The following is a 23,037-nucleotide window of genomic DNA, read 5'->3' on the forward strand; positions in this document are numbered from 1 at the left end:
GGCTGTGTGCTCAGCCCTCTCCTGTTCACTCTGTACACAATACCACGGGACAGCAGAGGCAGCCCTTTTTTTTGCATGGCTTTTCTTGAATTCAGTTTTATTGTTTGTATATATTTTTTATTTTGGAAATATTGGAAAATTGTGTATTTGTGTATTGTTTATCATATGCTCTACATCTTTAATCTTTTACATTTTTGCTGTGCTGCAATAATTAAATCTAAAGGACAGCACAACACATTATAATGGATAATTATAACCCAATAATACAGCTCTAAATAAAGAATACAAATGCATAGAGACAAAAAAATCATAGTTTCTTTGTTTGTGAAAGAGGAATAGACCAACAATTCTTATTTTTGGATTTGAAAAAATAATTCCCTCTACATTGCATCTGTCCCTCTATGTGCCTTTAGGAATTGACATTCCACACAATAACCACAGTGAAACGAGGGTCCTGTAAAAGCCCATATTTTAACCATCATCCAAATGTACAGTTTTGTCTTAAAAAACAGGCAATATGACCTTGTCATACCGTGACCTTGTGTTTTACAGATCAAACTAATAAAAAAAATATATATATTTTTGAATAAAGTGAATGGACAGGCCATTACCGTTGACTGTAATCAGGGGCTAAGAATTAATCTAATACTGAATCCTCATCTGTATTTATAGAACGCATGACTTTGTCCTCAGGGATTAGGATGCTCAGAAGACTGAGCAGCACAGCGTGTTGATTGTGTGTCTGTGTGCGTGTAGGTGTGTGTGTCTATTCCTGTAATCTTGATTTTAGTACACTGAAGGGAAGGGACAGCTGGATTTGCACTACTCTTTCAGTAATATACTGGGAACAGAACCTGTAACGTGTCATGGCCTGTTTGAGCTATCGTTGTGTCCAGATAGAGATATTTCATACTCTCATCAGTGGTTTGGTTTTGTTAAGACCACGACACCCACTTCAGTCTTTTGTCGTGACCCTGATATATTGAAAATCTTTTAATGAGGATTTAAAAAGAGATCCAAACATTAGGCGGACTACAGTAGACTTTATTCAAATAAACTCACAGCCAAGCCAACGAGAAAAAACTTTGCAGTAACAGAGTCACACTTTGACACCTCATGAATTAACAACACGGTTTGGTGACGTCTAACCACACATTTACATATTTCCTGATGGACATATGGTACTGTGTGTGTATATATATATATATGTATTTATTGTGGATGTGGACAACTAGCAGGAAAGTTGAGGCTACGAAGTCAACAAGTCGTAGATGATGTGAAGGATCCTAGATTCCTGGTACACACAATGTTGTCCTGGAATGATCTTATGTGCAGTCAGGCGATATAAAATATATGCACCACTTAGATTTTAAACTCTATTTGATAATCAATTCATCTCTGAACACAGAAACATAATTATACACTATAGGGTGATTATGTTAAGACTGTGTCGCTAATAAATTCCATGTATAACTGATTGGGAATAAGCTTAATAGATAAACACACTGTAGACCCCCAAGTAGCACCATTTCATGCTCATGCAATGGATTTACGGATAAAGAGCGATTGTCTTGTACAGTTTTGGGAAATACTGGACCTCTGTGCTTAAAACACTATATGAAGTTATAGGAATTATTTATCCAAACATATGCCTGCCATTATATATTAACCACCACTAATTCACCTCATGACCTCTATATTAATAATAAATTAATGCACAATTGGTTTGCCTTATTCCTAGGAGCAATGTTTGGATTCTCGAACTTTAGAATCTATGAAGCCCTGTTGCACACCCACCCAGAGAACAACACCCATCAATTCATTCACAGACACACAATGTGCACTAAATTCACCCAAAACCAACCCATGTTTTGTTTTTCCACCCAGAGAACAATACCCACAAATTCATTCACACATACAATGTGCGATAAATTCACCCCAAACCAACTCATGTTTTTTTTCCCCCGTAGAAAACACAGAAGTGGCGTAGACAGAAATGATAGGTCCGCAGCGGGATGATTGCATTACATAATCATTAAAAAGTTAGCGAAAAAAGCAAAGTCAAGGAAGGGAGAAGTTGCAGATCGAAAAAAAAGCTAATATCCGGAACCTGCATTCTTTTCTTTTCATATACGTTTTGTAACAAGATATTTTCACACGCATTGACCCAACAAGATAATGACCACTGTTTACTATAACATGGCTGCGGACAGAAAGATACCTTGCTGCTGCTTGTTCATTCCCTTTATGACATTTGACATTTACAACATGGAACTCTGAGTTGGTGTCCTCACATCGGTCCTACTTTTTGCATTAGGGTGGACAGCCCCTTTCCAGCCTTTTGGTCAATGATTCTCTTGCAACAGCTCACAGGACAGCTGCGTGATGTGCCTCCATGCATGTTGGATGTGTCTCGAGTCGGTGCTGGGTGCGCAGATAGCGAAGCGCAGGACAAAGATGCCGGAGAGCTGGCAAGGCACCAGGTGGATCTCTCTGCTATTGGTGATCCTTTTTAGCAGGAGCTGGTTCAAATCATTGGAGCCCTGAGAGGAGAAAGATAAAAGGTTACAAAAATAAAGCTCACCTTGTTTAGATATTCAACAGACAGGATTGCTATTGGTCATAGTGCATTGTGTAGTGTTTCCTAACTAGAAGTTCTATATTCACCCCGAACTGTGTTGTCACCCATGTTTAGGAATGAGCCGATTAGTTTATTCCATTCATGCCATGATTTTTTTTTTTTAAATGACTCACACTACAACATTTTCTTCGTCGCTTCATAGCTCACCTGTAATTGAGTTGCAGATGACTATTTAGCCATTTGAAGGGTAGGTCATATGTGTAAGAAATACTGGGCCAGTACAATAGATACATATTTGGTGTCATTTTATGACAAACATTATTAAAATGAACTATAGACCTCAGCCAATGTAAACTATAATGTACCAAAAAGTACGAGGGAATCATTTTGTACAATTCTGCTGCTGCAGTTGAACCTCGCATGTCAGATCTATGTGTGCATCATATCGCAGTTCTTTAATGTTGGATGATTGTACCTTGAGTCTGAAGCAAACCAGTCCCATGACGACCTCGGCACAGATCTCAAACCTCTTGTCCGCTCGCACGAGACTCTCAAATTCTTTGGCCAGGGCCACTTGCTGCAAAGAAAAAACATAAATAATGTACTATGACTCATACGCCGTTTGTAAAATGTAGTGTGGATGTAGATAAAGGTACCCACATGTTTTAATTAGTCTGCAGAGATTAAAACCAATCATTTCTATGATTCTCACTAGGTGGCAGTGCTGTATCATTACCAAAGAGCCAAAGAGATCAGAGGACATTTTCAACTGATTCAGTCTGTACCTCTCTAGACTGTATCCCCCGTCTATGAATTAAATGTAACCATCTGTAATTGTTGATAGCAGAACACATTAGATTGATAGAGCATATTAAGGGATAGTCGTACACACCGTGGTAGAAAGCACTGCCTATAGGCTACGTTCAAAATCAAGACTCTGCAACATGAAATAGTCTGAATCAAAATCTGTTCCCAGGAAATGTAAGTGCAGTCCTTTTAAATTTCAAATGACAATGTGCGATCAAACAAGCTCTGACAAACACATTTATCTGCTTATGATCAAATGGCCCACCTGGACATTGAAGGCATAGTAAAACACTAAGAATCGCTTTTGTCTTCTTAGCCTGAAATGAGCTCTTCATATCTACATAGAGAGCATGTCCTCTTCACTGAGTCCTCCGTGTTGCACCGCCATTTCTCCAAAGTAGCCCAGTACAGAAAAAACTATTATTACATGTCATTTAGCTGACGCTTTTATCCAAAGCGACTTACAATAAGTGCATTCAACCATGAGTAAAAACTCCGAACAATGTACCTGAAGGCCACCATAGTTCTTCGACACACTTGTGTCGGTAACGTGAGCCTCAAAGTGCAAAACCGTGGTATCGAATCCATTGCTCTTAAAGTAGTATTATTATTAGGTTGGCTTCTGAACGAGGCGAACAGTGTTACCATGGTTTTGCACTCAGCAGCTCATGATACGACAGTCTTGGGAGGGGAGATATGAACAAAGGGGTAGTCAGCGGGTTGCAACCGGCAACCACACCGCCAGATGCCACCAAATCGTTACATACTGTCCCATTAAGGGCAAAGATACATGGTGGATCATTCAGTTGGTCTCCTACCTTGCGTATATAAGCCTGCAGGCCTTGGATTCCATAGGAACGGAAGACAAACCACATCTTTAGTGAGCGAAATCTTCTTCCGAGTGGAATCTGCCAATGCTACAGGATGGAGGAGGAAGCGAGTAAGAGAGTGGTTATAGTTTTAAGCTTGGCAAATTTGAAGCCAACTGTGATTATTTGATTACTAGCTAATTGTAGAAACTAAATAAATATTGATTCATCTTACCCTATAATCTGTGATAATCCCTGTTGAAAAAAGAAACAGTTCAGGAATCAGTAAAAACAAATGTCACATCACAAAGGAGTAATGAAGATTGTGAATGGTGCATCATCGAGCTATTCTAGGGTCAGTCTGCATTCTCGTCTTTAGATTATCATACTGAAAGCAGATAGTAAAGCAACGGAAGAGAACCTGCACCGATGAAGGCGAATCACCAACGCTCTGACATTGAACATTTGCAGCTTACATTTTGATTACGAAACAAGCTGCAAATCCACATGTGGATGGACATCAGACAGCTGCACCCTGCATACCCACACCCTCCCACTGGTTCTCCAACACACTCTGCGGGCCCTTGCTTTGATCTGACTTGCCCATATCCCAAGGCCCTGTGAGGCTGACTGGCTGGCTGGCTAGCTATCGACTCTAGCTTCCCGAAAACGTTGGGCCAACCGTAATTCGGACCAGGTAGTCTTCCTTTTATGGGGGTCGCTCCTCCTAGTTTGAACCACCGGTCAGTATCCTGGCTAGGCTAATGTTAGCATTCAGTAGCCAATCAGAGGCAGAGTAAGGGTAGGTATTCCTGCAAGGCATACTGTTTAGGCGGGCCCTCACGGATCACAAATACATTAAATTAGCTAAACTACAGGTAGAAAATAATTACAGAACTGTATCACAAAAGACAAACTGTTTACACACACACACTTTTCACTAGCCTCAAACCTTGTTGACAGAATGCATTCCCTATACCCAAGTCGAAACACTGAGAAATCTCCTCAAGCTCCAGAGCACTCTCACACACATACCTGTCTAATTGTCACACATTTATCTTGATGCCTGTGTTTATCTGGTTTAGGCTACACTACACTGGTACACTAACCACCTTCCTCACGATGTGAACAGTAAACAAGTTCACAACTGTTCATTTTTGCCACTATGTTATGCAATAGACCCCAGATTTATCCGACCTGATCTGTGATCATGAATTCAAATACTTAAGTGAAATGACTCAACCTGACTCCTGGTTTTCGTGTTTCAGGTAGAGTGGGTCCACATTGAAGGCTCCAATGATGTCCTCTCTCTTCTTCACCCTGTTGATTAGATTCGATTCAACTTCAAACTCATTGCAATGAGCACAGATACTAAGACAATAAAACTAATAGTTAATAGGGGTTGAAAAAAAATCTTTACACCATATATTACATATCCATTTAAAATAAATACCAGATATAAAACCTTTAGATATAAAACATTTTCCTTCCACACAACATTTTTCCTTGAGGTTTGAAACCCATCTGTCTCCTTTTGCAGAGCATTTGTTCAATGCTGACAAAATGGGCATCGGGGAGGCGTAGCTCTATTTCTACTGTAAAAATGTAATGTAGATGGACTACTCTTTGTTACTTCATGGGACCATGAGAGCCTCGTGGTAAATTGTTAAATGAAAAAATATTTTAAATATCATAAATTAATTCCATACAATGCATGTCTCCTCCTCCAAAACAAAATGTTGCTCTGCCATCCTGTTGACATGCTATTGTTTCTCCAGTGTGTGAAAAGCTTCTCTAAATACTTTAATGACTCGTGAAGAACAAAAACCACACCACACATTTCTAATAGCAATCTCCACTACCAGTTTGCTTGAGAAACAGGTAAACAAATGTGATACATTTTTGTGATTTAGACACACTTAATTTTTTTCATATTTCATGTATTGAATGTTCAAACATTCCCTGCTTACTCATCACGCTTGAATGAGAGTTTGCCAATTGGGCACTGAAACTTACGACCAGTTTGGTCTCACACAGTATATTAAAATGCATAACTTACCACATTGTAGAGCAGTCAAAGTTGACTAAAAGCCATTTGTGTGGGCTGAAGTTGAAAGAGTCTGCAAACTTTAAAAGAAACAATAATGAAGTAATGATAATGATTCTCTGGAATAAAAAAGGTATGATGCAAAAAAAAAATATCAGTAGCTTTCAGTCAAGTCTGCATATTCTGCTGTATATTTTTTACCAAGATCTAAGAAGTTGCCAAGAAGAAATAGAAATGGAATAATTGTTCATGAAAGTGCTAATATTTTCTAATGTTTCAGCACAGCTTGAACAATGTGTTTTGGCCAACACACACTCAATAATACATCTTAATTTTCCATTACTGATGCAGAGACAACCTTTTCACCAACAGCATTATCTGGACTAAAGCAGACACGATTTATTTGAAATGCAAAAGAGGAACATCCAGCCAACAGCTCACAGAGCACAAGAAAAATAACCCTTTCCTGGCCGAGGTTTAATCAAAGGGAGAAAAACCTTTCCTTATCATCCGTTTGTTGGCTATCTCTTGTAATATCCGTTTCTCTACCTCCACAAATGCAATAACACAGCGTAAAGAGACAATGTGAGACAGACTCCTGGCTGACAGTTGCCATATTGACTGATTTAACCTTTTGAAAACCAATCTATTGTTTAGGTTTCTGCTTGAAACTAAAAACGATGTATCTCAGCAACCACAAAGGCTATTTGATTAATGTGTTATAATAAAAGGCAACCCATGTGTGCTTTTGTTCAAATGTGTAAATATTAGTATATTTGTTACTGGTTAAGAGTACAAAAAGATGAAAGAATTGAATTTTCAGGTTTGCCTAGGGAAAAAAAGCACTTTCTGTCAGGATCTGTAGTGTTGTGTCGTGTCGTGTGTCGTGTTTCCTGTTTTATTTTGAAGTCCTTGTCTCTCGTGTCCTCTGTTTCTCTGCACTTCCTGTCCCTGTGATTGTCTGCCCTGTCCCTGATTGTTTCCTCCTGTCTCCAATCACCTGCACCAGCCCTCTGTATTTAAGTCCCGTTCGTGTCATTCCCCTTGGTCGGTTCGGCTTGTCTAGATCATGTGTGTGAGCCTGTTTTGTTTGAATCCTGTTGAGCATTAAAGTAGCCTTTTCCAGTGTTGACGGTGTTTGGGTCCAGTGTCCTGCAGCTGCGCACATAACACTTTCAGGATGATTATCTCTTCGAAGGATGCAGAGAAAAGGTCACAGAGATCATAGCAACATATGTGAACAGTCTCTCTGCAAAGTTTGACTTTGCAAAAGTAAAGCAGAACAAAGATAGAGAGGTTTTAGTACAGATTAATTAGGCAAAATGGGCATTTGGGCACCATCTGTGCAACATTTGTGACTGCAAAGCGCTAAAGCGATTCATGTTGCTGTGTTCTTTAGGTCATATCTCGGTGATGCTTTGGTGCAGAAGGATTTTCTAAAGATGTTTAGAATCCTCTTGATCTTTGCTATCTGTCTATTTCTGATAGCACCGAGCTACGAGTTGCTAGTTCCGAAAACGTGCTGTGGGCTGACAAAATGATGATTATGATATTTTAATAATTTTTTCAGTTGGTGTTTGAGTTGTGTGGAAATGGCTTACTGATTCTTGTAGCCCAAGTTTTCTGTTTAATTTTATGTATAACATCAATATATTTGCTCATATTTATTGTAGTGTTTTACACAGTCTAACTATAATATAAACCATGGCCCCCTAATTGGTTTATTGCACAACCGTGTCAAAACTCTGTTGTGTTAAAGTGTTCATGCACTGTGTGAACATGAATGCGTGTTTTTAAACACCTCAATGCCATTCAACAAAGGCCGAAATTCAGGACAGATGAATGCACTCCCTGCATATGCTGCATCAATGTGCATCCACACATTTTCCTTATTACCTGGAACACACACAAAACAGAGGGGTTATTAACATCCGTAAAATGATTACTTCTGGCAATACAAGCACTGATTTCTACAAACATATATTCATAACACATCAATCTATTAATTGAAGTTATCTGATTTTAGGTAGGTATTATTCAGGATCATTACATATACCATGACACCCTTATGATTTGGATGTTCCTTCTAAATACCCTAGCCTCAAATCAAAGTGTGTGTTGTAAAGCTAATACAGCTAATAGGGCATGACAATGCTTTTCCTCTTGTAAAACAAAAACAAAAAGTGTATTCTGATGCAAATGTTAACTCACAGATTGGCCCCAGTTCGGTAATATTGTCAAAAGCACAGGATGCCGTGGTACCAAGGGTCGCACAGAACTGAAAGACACCAACATACAAATCATCAACACCCTAAAGTGCTGGGTTACCCGTGCCATGTTCTTTCTTTCTCAATGTCACAGATTGGATCTTAACAAGGTTGAAAAAACAATAAAATACAAATTCACAGTTATTGCAGCTACTGTAACAAATGGTTTTCGTACAAACACAGATACAATTAGTTTATTCAAAAGGTAGATCCGGTCGTCACTTATGATACACACAGATGATTCCAATCTGCTGGACCATTGTAGCCTCCTGAATATATTATTCACAGGAATTATTGTCCTTAACCAGATACTTTAGGTTCAACACAAACAATGTTATCCTTCAGCAGAAGCCTTAGGGTGTGCACAGCAGCATCACACATATTGTATCATTGTATTTGACTGAGCAGGTGTGTAAGTGTATAGCAACAGAAAGTAATGACTGATGAAAGTAAAAAATGTATCATATCTAATGATGGAGTTGATTTTTGTGTCTGTCTTTGTGCAATAGCTTTGTGATAGTCGGCTGCATGGATGCAGATTTGTGTCTTCTTACGTAGAAAGGGATGAGTCCAGCTGCTTTGTCCTCCTCCAGCATCTTCTTAAGCATGCTTCCTCTGACAGCATAGGTGCTATCTGTGGGAACCATCCTAATGGTCACGTCTCCAATCAGAGAAGCACGCTCCACTGAGGAATGAGCCTTCGGAAAGATATGCAACATATGTGAAATATCTGCGGTTGCTAAGAAGACAAATCTTAACAGCTTATTTCTTATTCATGGTTAATGAATGATTTTATATGGTTATATTGTGGAGATAAGCCTGCACTAATTATCTACAATATAATACTAAGCAGAAAGAAATACACACAAGACACAAGGCATGTGCACCCAGAGATTAGATTTGAATGGTGTTCTTCAGTAGAAACACCATCAACTGTTCTCCCTATAAAAGGTCTGTGTGGCCCTCAGGCGACTTCCTAACCCAATCACAGTCAGCCTGGTATTAAACCTGACCAGAGCTAGCTACTGCCTGAATGACTCTCTGTCTCACAAAATCACTGAATAACTATGTCATTGTTACTGAACCTTGTTGACTGAGACAATATCTGAGGAAGTATTAAAAACGCATGAGTCAAGTCAAAAATGTGGATCGAATTAGAATGAGACTTAGCTTAGCCTTTGCATTAACCATGGCAAAAGTGAGATTGTAAATATTTCTTTGTGCTTACTTGCTCAGAGGTGTACGCCACCAGTTTGGATCGGATTTCACCTTCTGATAATTCGGAGTTGGCGGCTCGAATCCTTCTGAGTGTTTTACAGCGGGCAGCGAGCAAGGCCATCAGGGTTGCCTCACTGGCTGATCCCTGTTGGAGAATGAGAGGGAATTTGTAAAGCACTGCCTCTCCACTGTTTAAACCAGACTTAATAGTTTCCTGTATTTACATAATCCTACTTTTGGTATAATTTGATACAGAGTACAGGTTGTTGCATCTTATTAATGTACCGTTGCATTGGGAGCAGCTGAGTGGATCTAGATATATATCTGAGAAGGAATGGAAGAAGAAAAGAAGAAAAGTATTGTAAATGTAGTGGGGAACGCTCCCCAGAGAAGGAAGGGTAGGGTTTTGAATGCAGCCCTCAGACTGGCTCCTCCCCAATCAGCGCCAGCATATAAAAAGGCACCTGTTGTCATTGCCTCACTCCCTTTTGGCCCCTGTCCTTGCCATGTGGTAGCTCTTGGTGAGTTTCAGACATTCTTTTATTGTCATGCCATCTGACTACTTACTCCATATGTGAGGTGGTAAGTGGTCACAATCTTTGTATTATTTTGGAGCATGGAGTTACCTTTTGATCTCTGTTTATAAGTGAAGGCGAGATGAAGCTTTCCATCCAATTGGTTCACTCATGGGCCGAAGCTTCATGATGCTTAATTTGCTGTACTGTACCATCAAGTGGACAATAAATGTAAAACAGGCAGAGTGACACCATGACTTTGGTGTGTGTGAAGCTTTGAATTGAATAAATGAACAAATGATGTTTATGATGCCAATACATACATTATGAACTTATTACTATGGTGTCTGTCTTTTTAATACAATGGCGGGGTCAAAATGGAAAGTGGAAACAAATTGGGGAGACTGTGCTTATGTTACTATGGACAACATTTTATTAATATTTATATACTTCTGGTTTGTTTTACTAAACACTAGGAATGGGCGGATGAAGCCTTTTGAAGCATTGAGGCTTTCTTCCCATTTGTACCGAAAAGGATTCGAAGCTTCACTTTGAAGAAGAACAGCGATATCTGGTGGCAGACTGAAATTAATAATAATAATAATCCATTTAATTTATATAGTGCTTTTCTAGATACTCAAAGACACTTTACATTATACACCATAGACACAGCTACGGGGAGCAATGCAGGGTTAAGTATCTTGCTCAAGGACACATCGACTAAGGCGGGGATTGAACTGCCAACCTCTTGATTGAAAGACGGGCATGCTAACCACTGACCCACAGTCACCCGTCAAAATTAAAGCAGCCATTTGACAGTGTGTAGAAACACTATCAAAACACCTCAATGTTTCAATCTCACATTTCTGCAGTAAAAGTCAATGAAAGCTGCATGTTAATTCATAGATTTGATGTTGTATACAACCGTTATCGATGTTGTTTTTTACATTGCAATAAAACTAAATGCTGGTCAATAATATGAAATGACGTGTTCGGAGTGCTCAATTTCTCTGCACTGATCACAGGCTTGTCGTGGCGACTCTTGGGCTGCGACTCAAGTCCGCGAGGTCGTCGGCTTCCAGGCAAACTCGCTTGGATGTTGGTAGGCTCCGGGACGAGGGGGTAGCTGAGGAGTTTGCCCCCCAGACTTGGGGACGGTCTTGGAGGGCTGGGTGCTCCGGGGTGGCCCTGAGGAACAGTTGACAAGCTTCAAGACTAAAACTCTGGAAGTGGCGGCCGAGTGCCTTGGAGTTTCGCATGGGTCGAGGAGGTTTTTTTTTTCTCTGCGGCTGATCGGAAGAGTCTAAGATCAGAGCCCGCTGGGCCGAATACTTTGAGCGTCTTTACCAGGCAGACGCTCCGTCTCGTGGATTGGACGATATGGATGCTGTGCCTCTGCCTGCGGACCCCCCGATCAACTGTGTGCCACCTTCGCTTGCTGAAACGTGAGCTGTGGTCAAGCAGTTGAAAGGGGGTAAGGTATCCATTCTGAACCCCTCAAGGCTGGAGGTGATCCGGCACTCGTGTCCTTGCATGCAGTCCTGTGCTCTGTTTAGAGTACGGAGATCTTCCGAACTGACTAGTTCCCCTGACTAGTTCCCCGACGATCACCCTTCCCAAGGCCCCTCTCTGGAAGGGGAAGGGTGATCGCCGGGATTGCAACAACTACAGGGGTGTGACGCTGCTCTCTGTACCAGGCAAGGTTCTGGCGAGGATAATTCTGAACAGGATTCGCCAGCACCTGCTCGCGCACCAGCGCCCAGAGCAGTCTGGCTTTACACCCAAGAGATCAACGATAGACCGTATTCTAGCGCTTCGGGTCCTCAGTGAGCGCCCGCATGAGTTTCTGTGTGGCCTGCTTGCAGCCTACGTTCATCTCCGTAAGGCGTTTGACTCGTTGAACCGGGCTGCTTTGTGGCGGATCCTTGAGCTGCGCGGAGTTCCCCCAAAGCTGCTAACCCTGGTATCTTTTTCAGGCAGGCCTATGCCTGACGTGTTCCCCTCTGGGTTGCTCTGCTGCAGACTGTTCTGCTTTTAACTGTGCTGCTTTTTAAATTGTGTCCGATTTTTAAATATGTTGTACGGCGACCTTGAGTGCCTTGAAAGGCGCCTTATAAAACAAATGTGTTATTATTATTATTATTATTATTATATCAAATCTGTACTCCGGGGCTGTGAGCGCGGTGAGGTGTGGAGACAGTATCTTTGACTTCTTCCCAGTAAGTGCGTCAGGGATGCGTCCTAGCACCCACACTGTTCAACGCGTGCATGGACTGGATACTTGGGAGGATGTCGGTGGCAAGTGGCTGCGGGGTTTCGTTTGGTAATGACAGATTTTCAGATCTGGACTTTGCCGACGATGCAGTCATCTTCGCAGAGTCATTAGATGTTCTCACTGGGGCCCTCGTGTCGCTGGGTGAGGAGTCAGAACCGCAGGGACTGCGTATCTCCTGGATCAAGACCAAGGTTCAGGCTTTCAATGATGTCTTGGATGCGACTGTCGAGTCTGTTCCTGTGTGTGGCGAGAATGTTAAGTTCACGGAGACATTCACTTACCTAGGCAGTGTTGTCCATGTCTCTGTTACTTCGGTGGGATGGGGCTGGGATGAGTGTCCGCCTTGAGGATGGCCATACGGAGACCCTGGGAGAACCGTCGGAAGGTGAACGCAGCAACGTGCTGCCTTGGCGCATGCCCCCATACCTGACCTGATCTGGATCAACACCCCTTATCCTTAAGAGCAATTGCAGTTTCTCTTCAGCTAGGAACTTTTGCAACAGGTTTCCAAAGCTTATTGGTGGTTGGTGGGGGAAATCAACGTGAGCTGGTGGACTTTAAATAAAGGCTGCCAGGTTAAAAAAAAAAGGAGAAGCCTACATATTTCTCCATCGATCCTACTTGGATCTTTGTCACAGCAGAATGGTTGAAAAATGTAAACCACTCATATTTATACATTATGCCCACAAACAGGCAATCATATTGAGCCCCATGAGGGTCACCGCAAGATATTTTGCGTTCCCTCGCAATATCTTTTGCATTCTCATGCAAATAATTGTGTGTTCTTTCACAATACTTTGTGCTACTTTTTGTGACGAGGCCTTAAGGGAGGGCGAAATGAAAGGGAACCAACAACGGGACTTACACCCCAAGAAATATAAGTTTAACAACCCCAATATATAGTTTGAGAAGTGTTAAGAACACAGATTTGTTACTGATATTTGGCCAGAGACGTGTTTAGTAGAGATGGGAAAACGATACCAGAGCTCCGAAGCTTGAGTCAGTCTACTGAACCGCCGTGTGTCGACTCCAAGTATCTGAGCTTGTATCAAATGACAACGGTCACGTTACTGATGACGTCCGAAGCGTCGAACGTCACAGGTGCTTCACGTTTCATTGGTTTTACATGTTTGAACGTTTTGGTGCCTAATGCTGCATTCACACCAAAAGCGTTGTGAATATTCGCAACGCTTTTGGTGTGAACGCAGCATAACTCTGCTACATACTGAGTGTCAATCAACAATGTGGGGTTTGAGAGAGGAGATTGATAGAGAGAATTGTGAGTTATGGTGAGTATTGGAGGAAAACTGTGTTCACCAGTATCTGTTGGCATACAACTTTAAGGCCTTAATATACAGAAAATGTCCATATTGCAAGTGTTCCTCTATTGTCTAGTGGGTAACACATACGCATGATAGACTTTTCCGTTCTGAGAGGGGGGAGGGGGTCGAATCCCATCACGAACACGTCATTTCATATTATTGACCAGCAGTCTCCAACGACCATCCACAAGAACATGGTCGATCTCCTTTGCCACGGTGCCAGTGTTTGAATTCCAAGTCCAGCGTCGTGGCTTAGAGCGCTCGAACCAAGATCCAGCGATCCTAAGCCCTCGACCTTTAGCAAAGTCAAGGAGCATAGAGGTGCTTTCATCCCTTAGCCCAGAGCCATGGGGACCGACACATGTTTCGTAGCCAACTGTGTCAGTACCGCATTGAAGTCTCCCAGGACAAGGAGGGTGTCCGTGGACAACCATCAATCACCGAATTGAGTTTGGAGTAGAATGCCTCCTTCACGGAAACATTACTCACCCCGGTCGGAGCATACACAGAGACCAGAGATATCACCCCTAAGGAATGGGTAATTCTCAGCATCATGATACGCTTGTTGACAGGAGTGACCTCCACCACCATCGGAGCCAACCGATCGGCAACGGCCACAGCTACTCCCTGGGTATGGTAGCCATCGGAGCGGCCAGACCAGTAGTAGGTGTATCTATCCACACTGATCTCACCACTTCCAGGCCGCCTCACCTCAGAGAGAGCCGATATGCCAATGCCCAACCTGATCAGCTCCGAAGATAACAGAGGCAGGTGATCGTCACTCCGAAGTGACAGGACGTTCCAAGTGCCCACCCGGACGGACCGCCTCAGGTTCAACCGAAAGAAACGCCGGCCTGCGGACGACACCTCTGCACCACCCGGGCAACGCACCCCTGAATCCAAACCAACCCGGTCGCTCCGTGGTTTCCCCCCAGTCGGGCGATGAGGGTCCCGAGGCGAGCTTTGCCCCGTCGCCTTCATGTGTCGCGCAGCCCGACGACGACAGGCGGGAAGTCTCAGTGACTCACATGTGGGTGTAACAAGGGAAATCTATTGTCACCAGAAGGTTCTTTTTGAACCTGCTATAAGGTTTATAATAATAGTCTTGCTACATATTGAAAAGGCAATTTCCTGCCAATTTTCAGCTGAATCAGGGAGAGAAAATGACGACAAATGTAAATTGGGCTGCACGGTGGTGTAGTGGCTAGCACTGTCGCCTCACAGCAAGAGGGCCGCGGGTTCAATTCCCGGTCGGAGCGGTCCTTCTGTGTGGAGTTTGCATGTTCTCCCCGTGGCAGCGTGGGTTCTCTCCGGGCTCTCCGGCTTCCTCCCAGAGTCCAAAGACATGCTGCAGGTTAATTGATCTCTAAATTGCCCATAGGTGTGAATGTGAGAGTGAATGGTTGTATGTCCCTACATGTGCCCTCGATGGACTGGCGGCCTGTCCAGGGTGTCCCCTGCCTTCGCCCTATGTCAGCTGGGATAGGCTCCAAAGCCCCGCGACCCTAATGAGGATAAGCGGTATTGAAAATGGATGGATGGATGGACAAATTAATAGTACACAAATTGCTGATGAATATGTTTTCAGGGAGACCTCAGTTGTGAGTTCCTGTAAGCCTATAAAATGTCATCCTTTGACTTAACACATGTTGAAAACCACAGAAGAGTATGAATGTTAGAAGGGTTAGTTTTACTCCTTTGGCTGCCAGAAAACCTTTCACACAAAATAAACTTACCTGGATGACACCACCTCCGCGGCCATGAGTCCCGGTTATAAAGTAGTCTGGCAGCTTTAGCATCTTCCCCAGCCAATCTAACATCACTGTCTCCAACTCTGTACAGGCTGGGCTGGCAGCCTGAAAACACATGCACACATATAAATATGAACTACATATATAATAAAATACAGTGTTGTATACAGAGACACAGCAAAGTGTTTGTTACCCAGGTGAATCCAATACAGCCAAGGCCTCCACATAGCATGTCAGCCAACATGGCAGGGTAAGAGGTAGAAGCTGGAAAGTAGGCATAAAAGTATGGACTGTTCCAGTGGGTGATCTGGAAAAAAGATTAAACATGTAAATAATTAATTAGAGAAGAAGACCTTATCTTATAGTTCGTCATTAGGAGCGAGTGCTTGCCAAAATAACTATTGTTATATATTACAGTTTTAGTAATAGTGAACAATGCTCCTCACTCTCGGTAGACCGGATACCACAGTAGGTGCTTTTCACAGACTGGCACCTCTTGAACCACAAATAAATGTAAAATGCTAAACGTAAAAGCTGTTTTATTGCAATAGAAACCTGTATGCGCAGCCTTCTGAGTACATTTTAAATAACTTACAACAACATTGCGTGCAATAATCTTCCACCTTATCTTCCCCTCTGTCGCTCTCTCTCTAACACACTCATGGCACTTGATTCCATTGTATCTTTCCTTGTCCTTCCTTGGTTTACAGTATAACTGTCCTATCAAAAGGTGTAGTAAAGCTTAGTAGTAAAGTTGTATATATTAATATGAAAGAAATTCCCAACTTTCGGATCAACAATACTAAATGCAACATTAATAATTTGAAGATTCTATTTCCCTTCATATAAACTATGCGATGAAATATATTCAAATCAACTGCTGCTGGGTTAAAAAGCTACTTGCATCATGGGATTTGGAAACATCTTTGCTTTATTAGTGTTATAGTAAATTACTTAAGTGATTTGAACACATGGACATATTGCCTTAATAGTAATGCCACTATTTTTTGATAAGGGAATACAGTTAACCCTGTAAGACCCCTGGTTGTAATATTACAACGTCACTTTTATCTCTCCAAAAAACACATTTGCAAAAACGTTTTTTGGGGAAAGACCACATTTACATAGTCAATGGGTCCTATTGTCTTGCCTTGTGTAGAGCATTTTATTACAGCATTAAGGTAAATCTGCACATTAGCTTGCTTCAGCCTAAACAACACACAGCATTGACTCTAGCGTTAAGGTCAGGTAAGTTTGCGCCGAGTTACGAGAGCCCAAGGCCGAACTCAGAAGGGAGCGCCCGGTCCCAGCACACACACTGCCCTTATCATTGACTAGGGCAAAGGAGAGGAAGATACACGGTGGCATCCCAGCCGTTAGTCAAGGGCACCCCATCCTGCAGACTGGATTATGCCAGCCCCGACCATGCCCCCACCCTTGCACCCCGACAACTTGCACAAACACTGATAAGAAGAAGCCGGGACGTGAGCCGGTGTGGGTGGAAAATACCCAGTGCTCCTACCGGACGACTTGGAATAAACCATGCCCCGTCTGCATAATTTTTGACTTTTAACCCAATAGGACCTCACAAGAGGAATCCTATATGAAGCTTCCGCACACTCTGTTTAAGCGCCTTTTCCTTGGACACTCAACCCTGTTGGATGTTCAATTTGGGACCGTGCACGTTTAACTGTACGGGAGCATTAACTCTGCTTTTTATTACTGAATAAATATTTAGAAATAACTTTAGTTCACCGGACTCCGTTTGCTCATTAATTGTTGGGTTGTACTCCACAACACTTGCAATGCTATTGGATCGTAAATGTGTATATAGGTCTGGCCATAAGGCCATGAACTCACTCTACCTGCAAACTTTTCTCCTTGTTTCATTCAACTGGATATATCAACATTGAAGTAAGTAAATTCCATGAAATATTTTTTGGGGTGATTGTTAGAATATGTAGTTCATGTAAATACTAAGTTATTGTGGAATTAATGCATCACATTAGATTTTCAGCTTGTTATGTCATTGTTGTAATTTTACAACGTTGGGTGAAAATGGTAGCTAAAATAGCATGTGCACCTTGCACACTACATGGAGACATTCCACTTCTTGGATGTTCAGATACAGGATAAATACTTACAGAAATATAATGTATTTGATGATTCACACTTTACAAATGGGTTATTTGTTATAATTTTAAGTTTAGACCAGATTTTAATCATTCTAAATGGGTTATAACCCTATGTTATTTCTATGTTCGCAGTGAGATAGTCAACTGTTTTTTTTATCTGGACTTTGTTGGTTTGCCCAAATATCTCTTTGTTACACAAGCCAGATAATGTTTGTAGAATGCTTTAGAGGATGGTTCTTCAGGGACAAGTGTAAATGTTTTTGAATGTGGGTTTCCATGTATGGTGCATTGTTCAGGGAGAGGTGTAAATGTTTTTGATTGTGGGGGTTGCATGTATGGTGTATTGTTCAGGGAGAGGTGTACATGTTCTGGAATATGGGGATGTAAGAGTTCTGGGGGTGTTGTATTTTCCTTTTGTAAATGTAAGTAGAGAGCACATTAGGCTAGCCAGACAGTATTGTGTCCCATCAGTGCAATGTATTGCCTGAATAGGATTAATTTGCATTGTAATTAGTTATACTTGAAATTTTTTTTTTACCATTTTCTTTTTATTCCAGTTTTTATCTTTTTAAAATAAATTATGATTCATAAAAATAACTGTTGGGTGATTATTATTAATTAAATGTACTGTAGTGCTTTGTAAGCAATACACACTCCAAATTAACCATTAGTTTCCCTAAAAACGTAATTAATTAATCCTTCATTATCTGCATCAGAAGACTCTTACAACATCATCTGACTTTTAAAAAAAAGATGTAGATATTATTTCTATGCTTGGGTCTTACAGGGTTAAGCAGCTAGTGGTAGTCAGATTACTTGAATACATTTCTAAATCTATTGTCATGATTCCACAATAGGAAAGCTATGTTTTCTACACCAGTATTACTTTCGAATTGCTGACTAATCTGAATTACACTGCAGAAAAACACATGCAAATCCGTCCCACTACAATGCCAATGTGTGCATCCACAAATCAACAAAAGTATAACCTTACCCCTGGCATTATGACCCTCTCCACATCTTTGATAATGTCATCATAATTATCAGGCTCCAGTGGGGCCTCAGTGGGGATCAAGGAACGAAGATACCCCGGTTCCACGTCTGAGCTGACCGGACGCTCCTCGATGTTCTCCAGGTAGTCGGCCACATAGTCCACCATCTCCCTCCCTCTGCGCCGAAACTCTGCTGCATCCATCGTGCCACTGGAATACAGCACAGAAGCATTTATTTCTCACCTTGGTGGTGGTGTATAACTCTCAAAAATATCTAATGACAGGTGTTAAATGTTGATAATAATTTTCCAGGACTAGATTAGAAGGTACAACAATAAAGCCCAAGTATTGAACCATTGATGGGTGAAGGCATTTAAATACACTCAACACGCATCAACAAGTCTCCAACCATAAAAAAATCACACACCTGACATATTAAGCACAACATTGTGTTGAATAACGTTATTTACTCTCTGTCAATATCCGTCCTCACCTACACCTAAACATACATTTAACCCTTCTGTTACCTTGGATGATATTGAGGTCAATATAACATGCAATTTTATAATCTTCAAAAAGCTTTAGGACCCTAACCTAACATAACCATAGTAGTGTGAGAACCACTGATACTTCACATGACGTGGGGGAGGGGAAAATATGGTTCCCGTGAAGATATTGATTGGACCATGAAAGTGACACAGAGGAGAACGTGTCTGAGACTGATTGTGAGGCATCCTCCTCTGATGACATCTCACCTGCAGCCCATCCCCTCATAGTCACTCCCTATTTAGGTGCCCTCACTTGCACTTGTCCTCTGCCAGATTGTCTCGTTTTCCGACCAAGTTCTGCAGTGTTTAGTAGTTTGTTTCTCTGTTCCTGTATGTTCTGTTCCTGCTGGAAACTCAGTAAAGGATTATTATTAGTGATGGCAAGATGAAGCTTCCAGAAGCATTGAAGCTTTCCATCCAATTGGTTCACTCATGGACCGAAGCTTCATGATGCTTCATTTGCTCTACTGCGCCTTCAAGTGGACAATAAAATGTAAAACGGGCAGAGTGATTATAACGACACCATGACTTTGGTGTGTGTGAAGCTTTGAATTGAATTAGTGAACAAATGATGTTTGTGATGGAAATACATGAATTATGAACTTATTAATATGGTGTCTGTCTTCATAATACAATGGTGGGGTCAAAAGGGAAAGTGGAAACAAATTGGGGAGACTGTGCTTATGTTACTAGGGACAACATTTTATTAAATTTTTTTTTTAGCAACATGTCCACAGTGTTGGGCTTATGAAAATACCCTTTCATAGGGCACAGATAAAGCTGGGGTAGAGAGAATATTTAACAATGGTGCATACCTTATTAAGAGCTAACAGCTCAAAATGTTCATCTCCTCTTTCTTGCTGGTTCAATCGCAAAAAAAGAAGCTTGAATACTTTGCAAACAAATGCGCAATAAAGTCCCAAGTCCACAAAATGTGATTGGGGAATCCGTTGCGTTTCGCTGCCCCTTTTATTTCGAATCGCGCACCAAATACAAACCATTTTCTGAATCAGTCACGTGGTACGGCCGGCTCGCGAGGCTTCGAACGTCATCAACACAAGCCTCGATACACGCTTCACACAAATCTTCCTGGATTACTCGACACCCGCTTTGAGGCCTCGACACGAAAGGACACATCACTAATTATTATCCGTTACCTCTGTTTTGTGCGTCGTGCTTGGGTCCCTGGTCTTCGCTCTGTGACACCTGTTGTCTCTCAACCACCAGCATGTGTCTCTCAACACAATACCTTCCAAAAATAGAAAGTTATTACGGTCCGTCTCCCCACTTGTCATCAAAATGGTTCCAGGCCCCACCAGAGATGCTGTCAGCCATGTCCAAGACATGAAATCAGCAGTGGAGCTCTTCATAACACCATCAATCGAAAATAACATACGTGACACATTTACAGGGGAGGTGCATGTATGGGGACAGTTGGAAAGACTTGGATATGACCCTTTTATTGAATATATTGCTGTATGGCATTCAGCTTGTTGCGCTCAAACCGACAAAAATGACCAAAGAACGATATCTCTTTTCAGAAATCATGACCGGGTTAGTCAAGATAATCCATAGACCCTGTTTAATGTACCAAAACTAGGCAATTTACACCAAAACAATTTGGATGAGGAAATATATACAAGTCTTGATCCTTTAATAAGAGCCAAGGGATCTTGGGCAAGTTAATTGGGTTGATGTAATTCCCATTTTTTATTGATTTATAGGCAATAAGGGCGAGGGAAATATTGGTTTTGAAAGTTGCAATCAATTTCAATGGAAAACCACATATTTGCTGCAATCCCATTAAAACCATACATTATCAACAAGTTCAAACAAAGATAAAAAAGTGTACTAAAAGCAGTTGCGAGGTCACTATTTTTAAGATTCGATTAAGATTCCACTACGAGGACACATTTACTTATTAATAAAGTATTGATAAGTTATTCCCATAAATATGGCTTTAATGTGTTCAGAAAAGCAGCATGGACACACACACAGCCATGGTCCTTGACACGGTTTGTATAAGCTTGCACATGTATGTAAGAACCCTGGACCCTCTTAACATATTAAGCTAGTCTGATCATAGCTTAGTTTCCTTTCATTTTATGGACTGACATGAACAGAAAAGCTTGGCCAGAAAAAGCATTTTTACATCTAAAACAATCTATTCGTACAGATTGTTATAAACGCATTCTCTCACAATACAATCTGCCAAAGGACAATTTCATAAACCTGATTAAAAGCCTCATTAAGGTGTCTTAATAACTTAATGAATAAGGGAAGGATGCAGTACCATTTATCTGCTATGCATTGAAACTCGTGCTGCAACAATTCATCATTAACAACAAGCTTTAAACATATCCCTTTACAATACACTGACATGATGGTTATATACATTTCACATGGGCATAGCCCCTTGTTCTGTGACAGCACCTTCTCATTTATTCAACAAGTGTTTAACCCTGCATGTCTCTTTCCCTTGCTGAGAAGCAGAGCCCTTATCCTTAGCCTGATCTCAAATAGGATTAGACGTGTTTGCATGTGTGTGCGTGTGTGTGCACATACTTACATTTCAAAGTGAGAGCTTCAGACTGTGGATCTTTTCCGCTTGTTTAGCGTCCACAAATGGACAAATAGACAGGCACGTGGTGAGTGTGTTTGTGTGTATAAGCTGGACAAGAGACATTTTCTCCTTTTATCTTGCCACTAGCCACCCCCACCTCAACAACCCGACGAGACTAGCCAATGGGAGCGAGGCTCGTGGTCAATACTAGAATTGATTGACTCACAAGTAGTTTCTGAAGCTGTGCTTCTACACATTCAAAATGGCGGAAAATCTGATTAGGTGCATTTTATGACCACCATTGACATTTTTTGTAGAGCAGGTCCAAGTGGACATGTGTACCAAATTTCAAGTCAATCGGTCATTGTTAGCTAAAAAGGCAGGCGTTCTACCTCAAGGGGGCGCTGTAGAGAAATGTATTTGTTCCCAAATGCCAGACCTCCAAATTATCAAATGTTTCACCAATCCTGATATGCAAGTCAAATGTAACAACTTTTGGGATATGATAAAGGCCCCAAAAACACTTTCATTGCTAGAGAATAATAATTCCTAGAAAAACAATAGGTTCCTTTACGACGAAGTCGTCACAAGGACCCTAATAATCAAAGAGAACCATATTATTGGTTATATTACTAACTATTGTGCATACTGAATTTTGCTGGTGATGCTAATGCTAAGAACTCACTTCTCATTTGTAAACACCAATATACACAGTATTTCTGTATTAGCGTCAAGAAGTCTGGATAAATAACAATTTTTAAAAAATCAATAAAATGTCTAATAATGTATTAATAATATTCTTTTTTGTGAATTTCAGTTTTCAAGAACATTTTTATAACAAAAGGAAAATAAATAATGTTTTAATATTTGTTTAACTAAAATCTGCATATATTAGTGAAGCGTCTTTCCCTGCAGGTGGATAATGATTTGCAGAGCCCCGCCCTCAGTAAATGTTAGGTGGCAGCCACAGGAACTGAAGCCAAACAGCGACAGCAATTTTATTGCTCACTCCAAGAATAATTCCAAGCAGAAGAATCAAAAAGACGGACTCAGACACCTGATCTATGATGATCATGGCCTGGACAAACCGACACAGGGGAAAGACACAAACAGGGTTTAGATACACAGGGCTGGTGCAGGTGATTGGACACAGGACTCAGAAACAGGGGTCAAGACCTGCATAGTTGTCTCATTAATTGACCTCAAT

At 41.3% G+C, this 23,037-nt stretch overlaps 1 protein-coding gene across 1 annotated transcript; it reads right to left on the minus strand.

The window, feature by feature from the left end:
* Positions 1-1,191: 1,191 nt before the first annotated feature.
* LOC117745294 (aromatic-L-amino-acid decarboxylase-like) lies at positions 1,192-19,888 on the minus strand. Its single transcript, XM_034553522.1, has 14 exons — positions 19,475-19,888; positions 18,722-18,929; positions 15,786-15,899; positions 15,578-15,697; positions 9,740-9,874; positions 9,066-9,209; positions 8,456-8,522; positions 8,046-8,140; positions 6,257-6,324; positions 5,441-5,517; positions 4,433-4,452; positions 4,207-4,305; positions 3,057-3,158; positions 1,192-2,543 (listed from the first exon to the last, which is right to left on the minus strand). The coding sequence occupies exons 1-14, from the start codon at positions 19,483-19,485 to the stop codon at positions 2,346-2,348; spliced, it is 1,458 nt and encodes a 485-aa protein (XP_034409413.1). The 5' UTR covers positions 19,486-19,888; the 3' UTR covers positions 1,192-2,345.
* Between the last annotated feature and the right edge of the window lie 3,149 nt (positions 19,889-23,037).

Source organism: Cyclopterus lumpus, chromosome 16 (genome assembly GCF_009769545.1).
Source record: "Cyclopterus lumpus isolate fCycLum1 chromosome 16, fCycLum1.pri, whole genome shotgun sequence".
In the NCBI taxonomy this organism is placed as follows: Eukaryota; Metazoa; Chordata; class Actinopteri; order Perciformes; family Cyclopteridae; genus Cyclopterus; species Cyclopterus lumpus.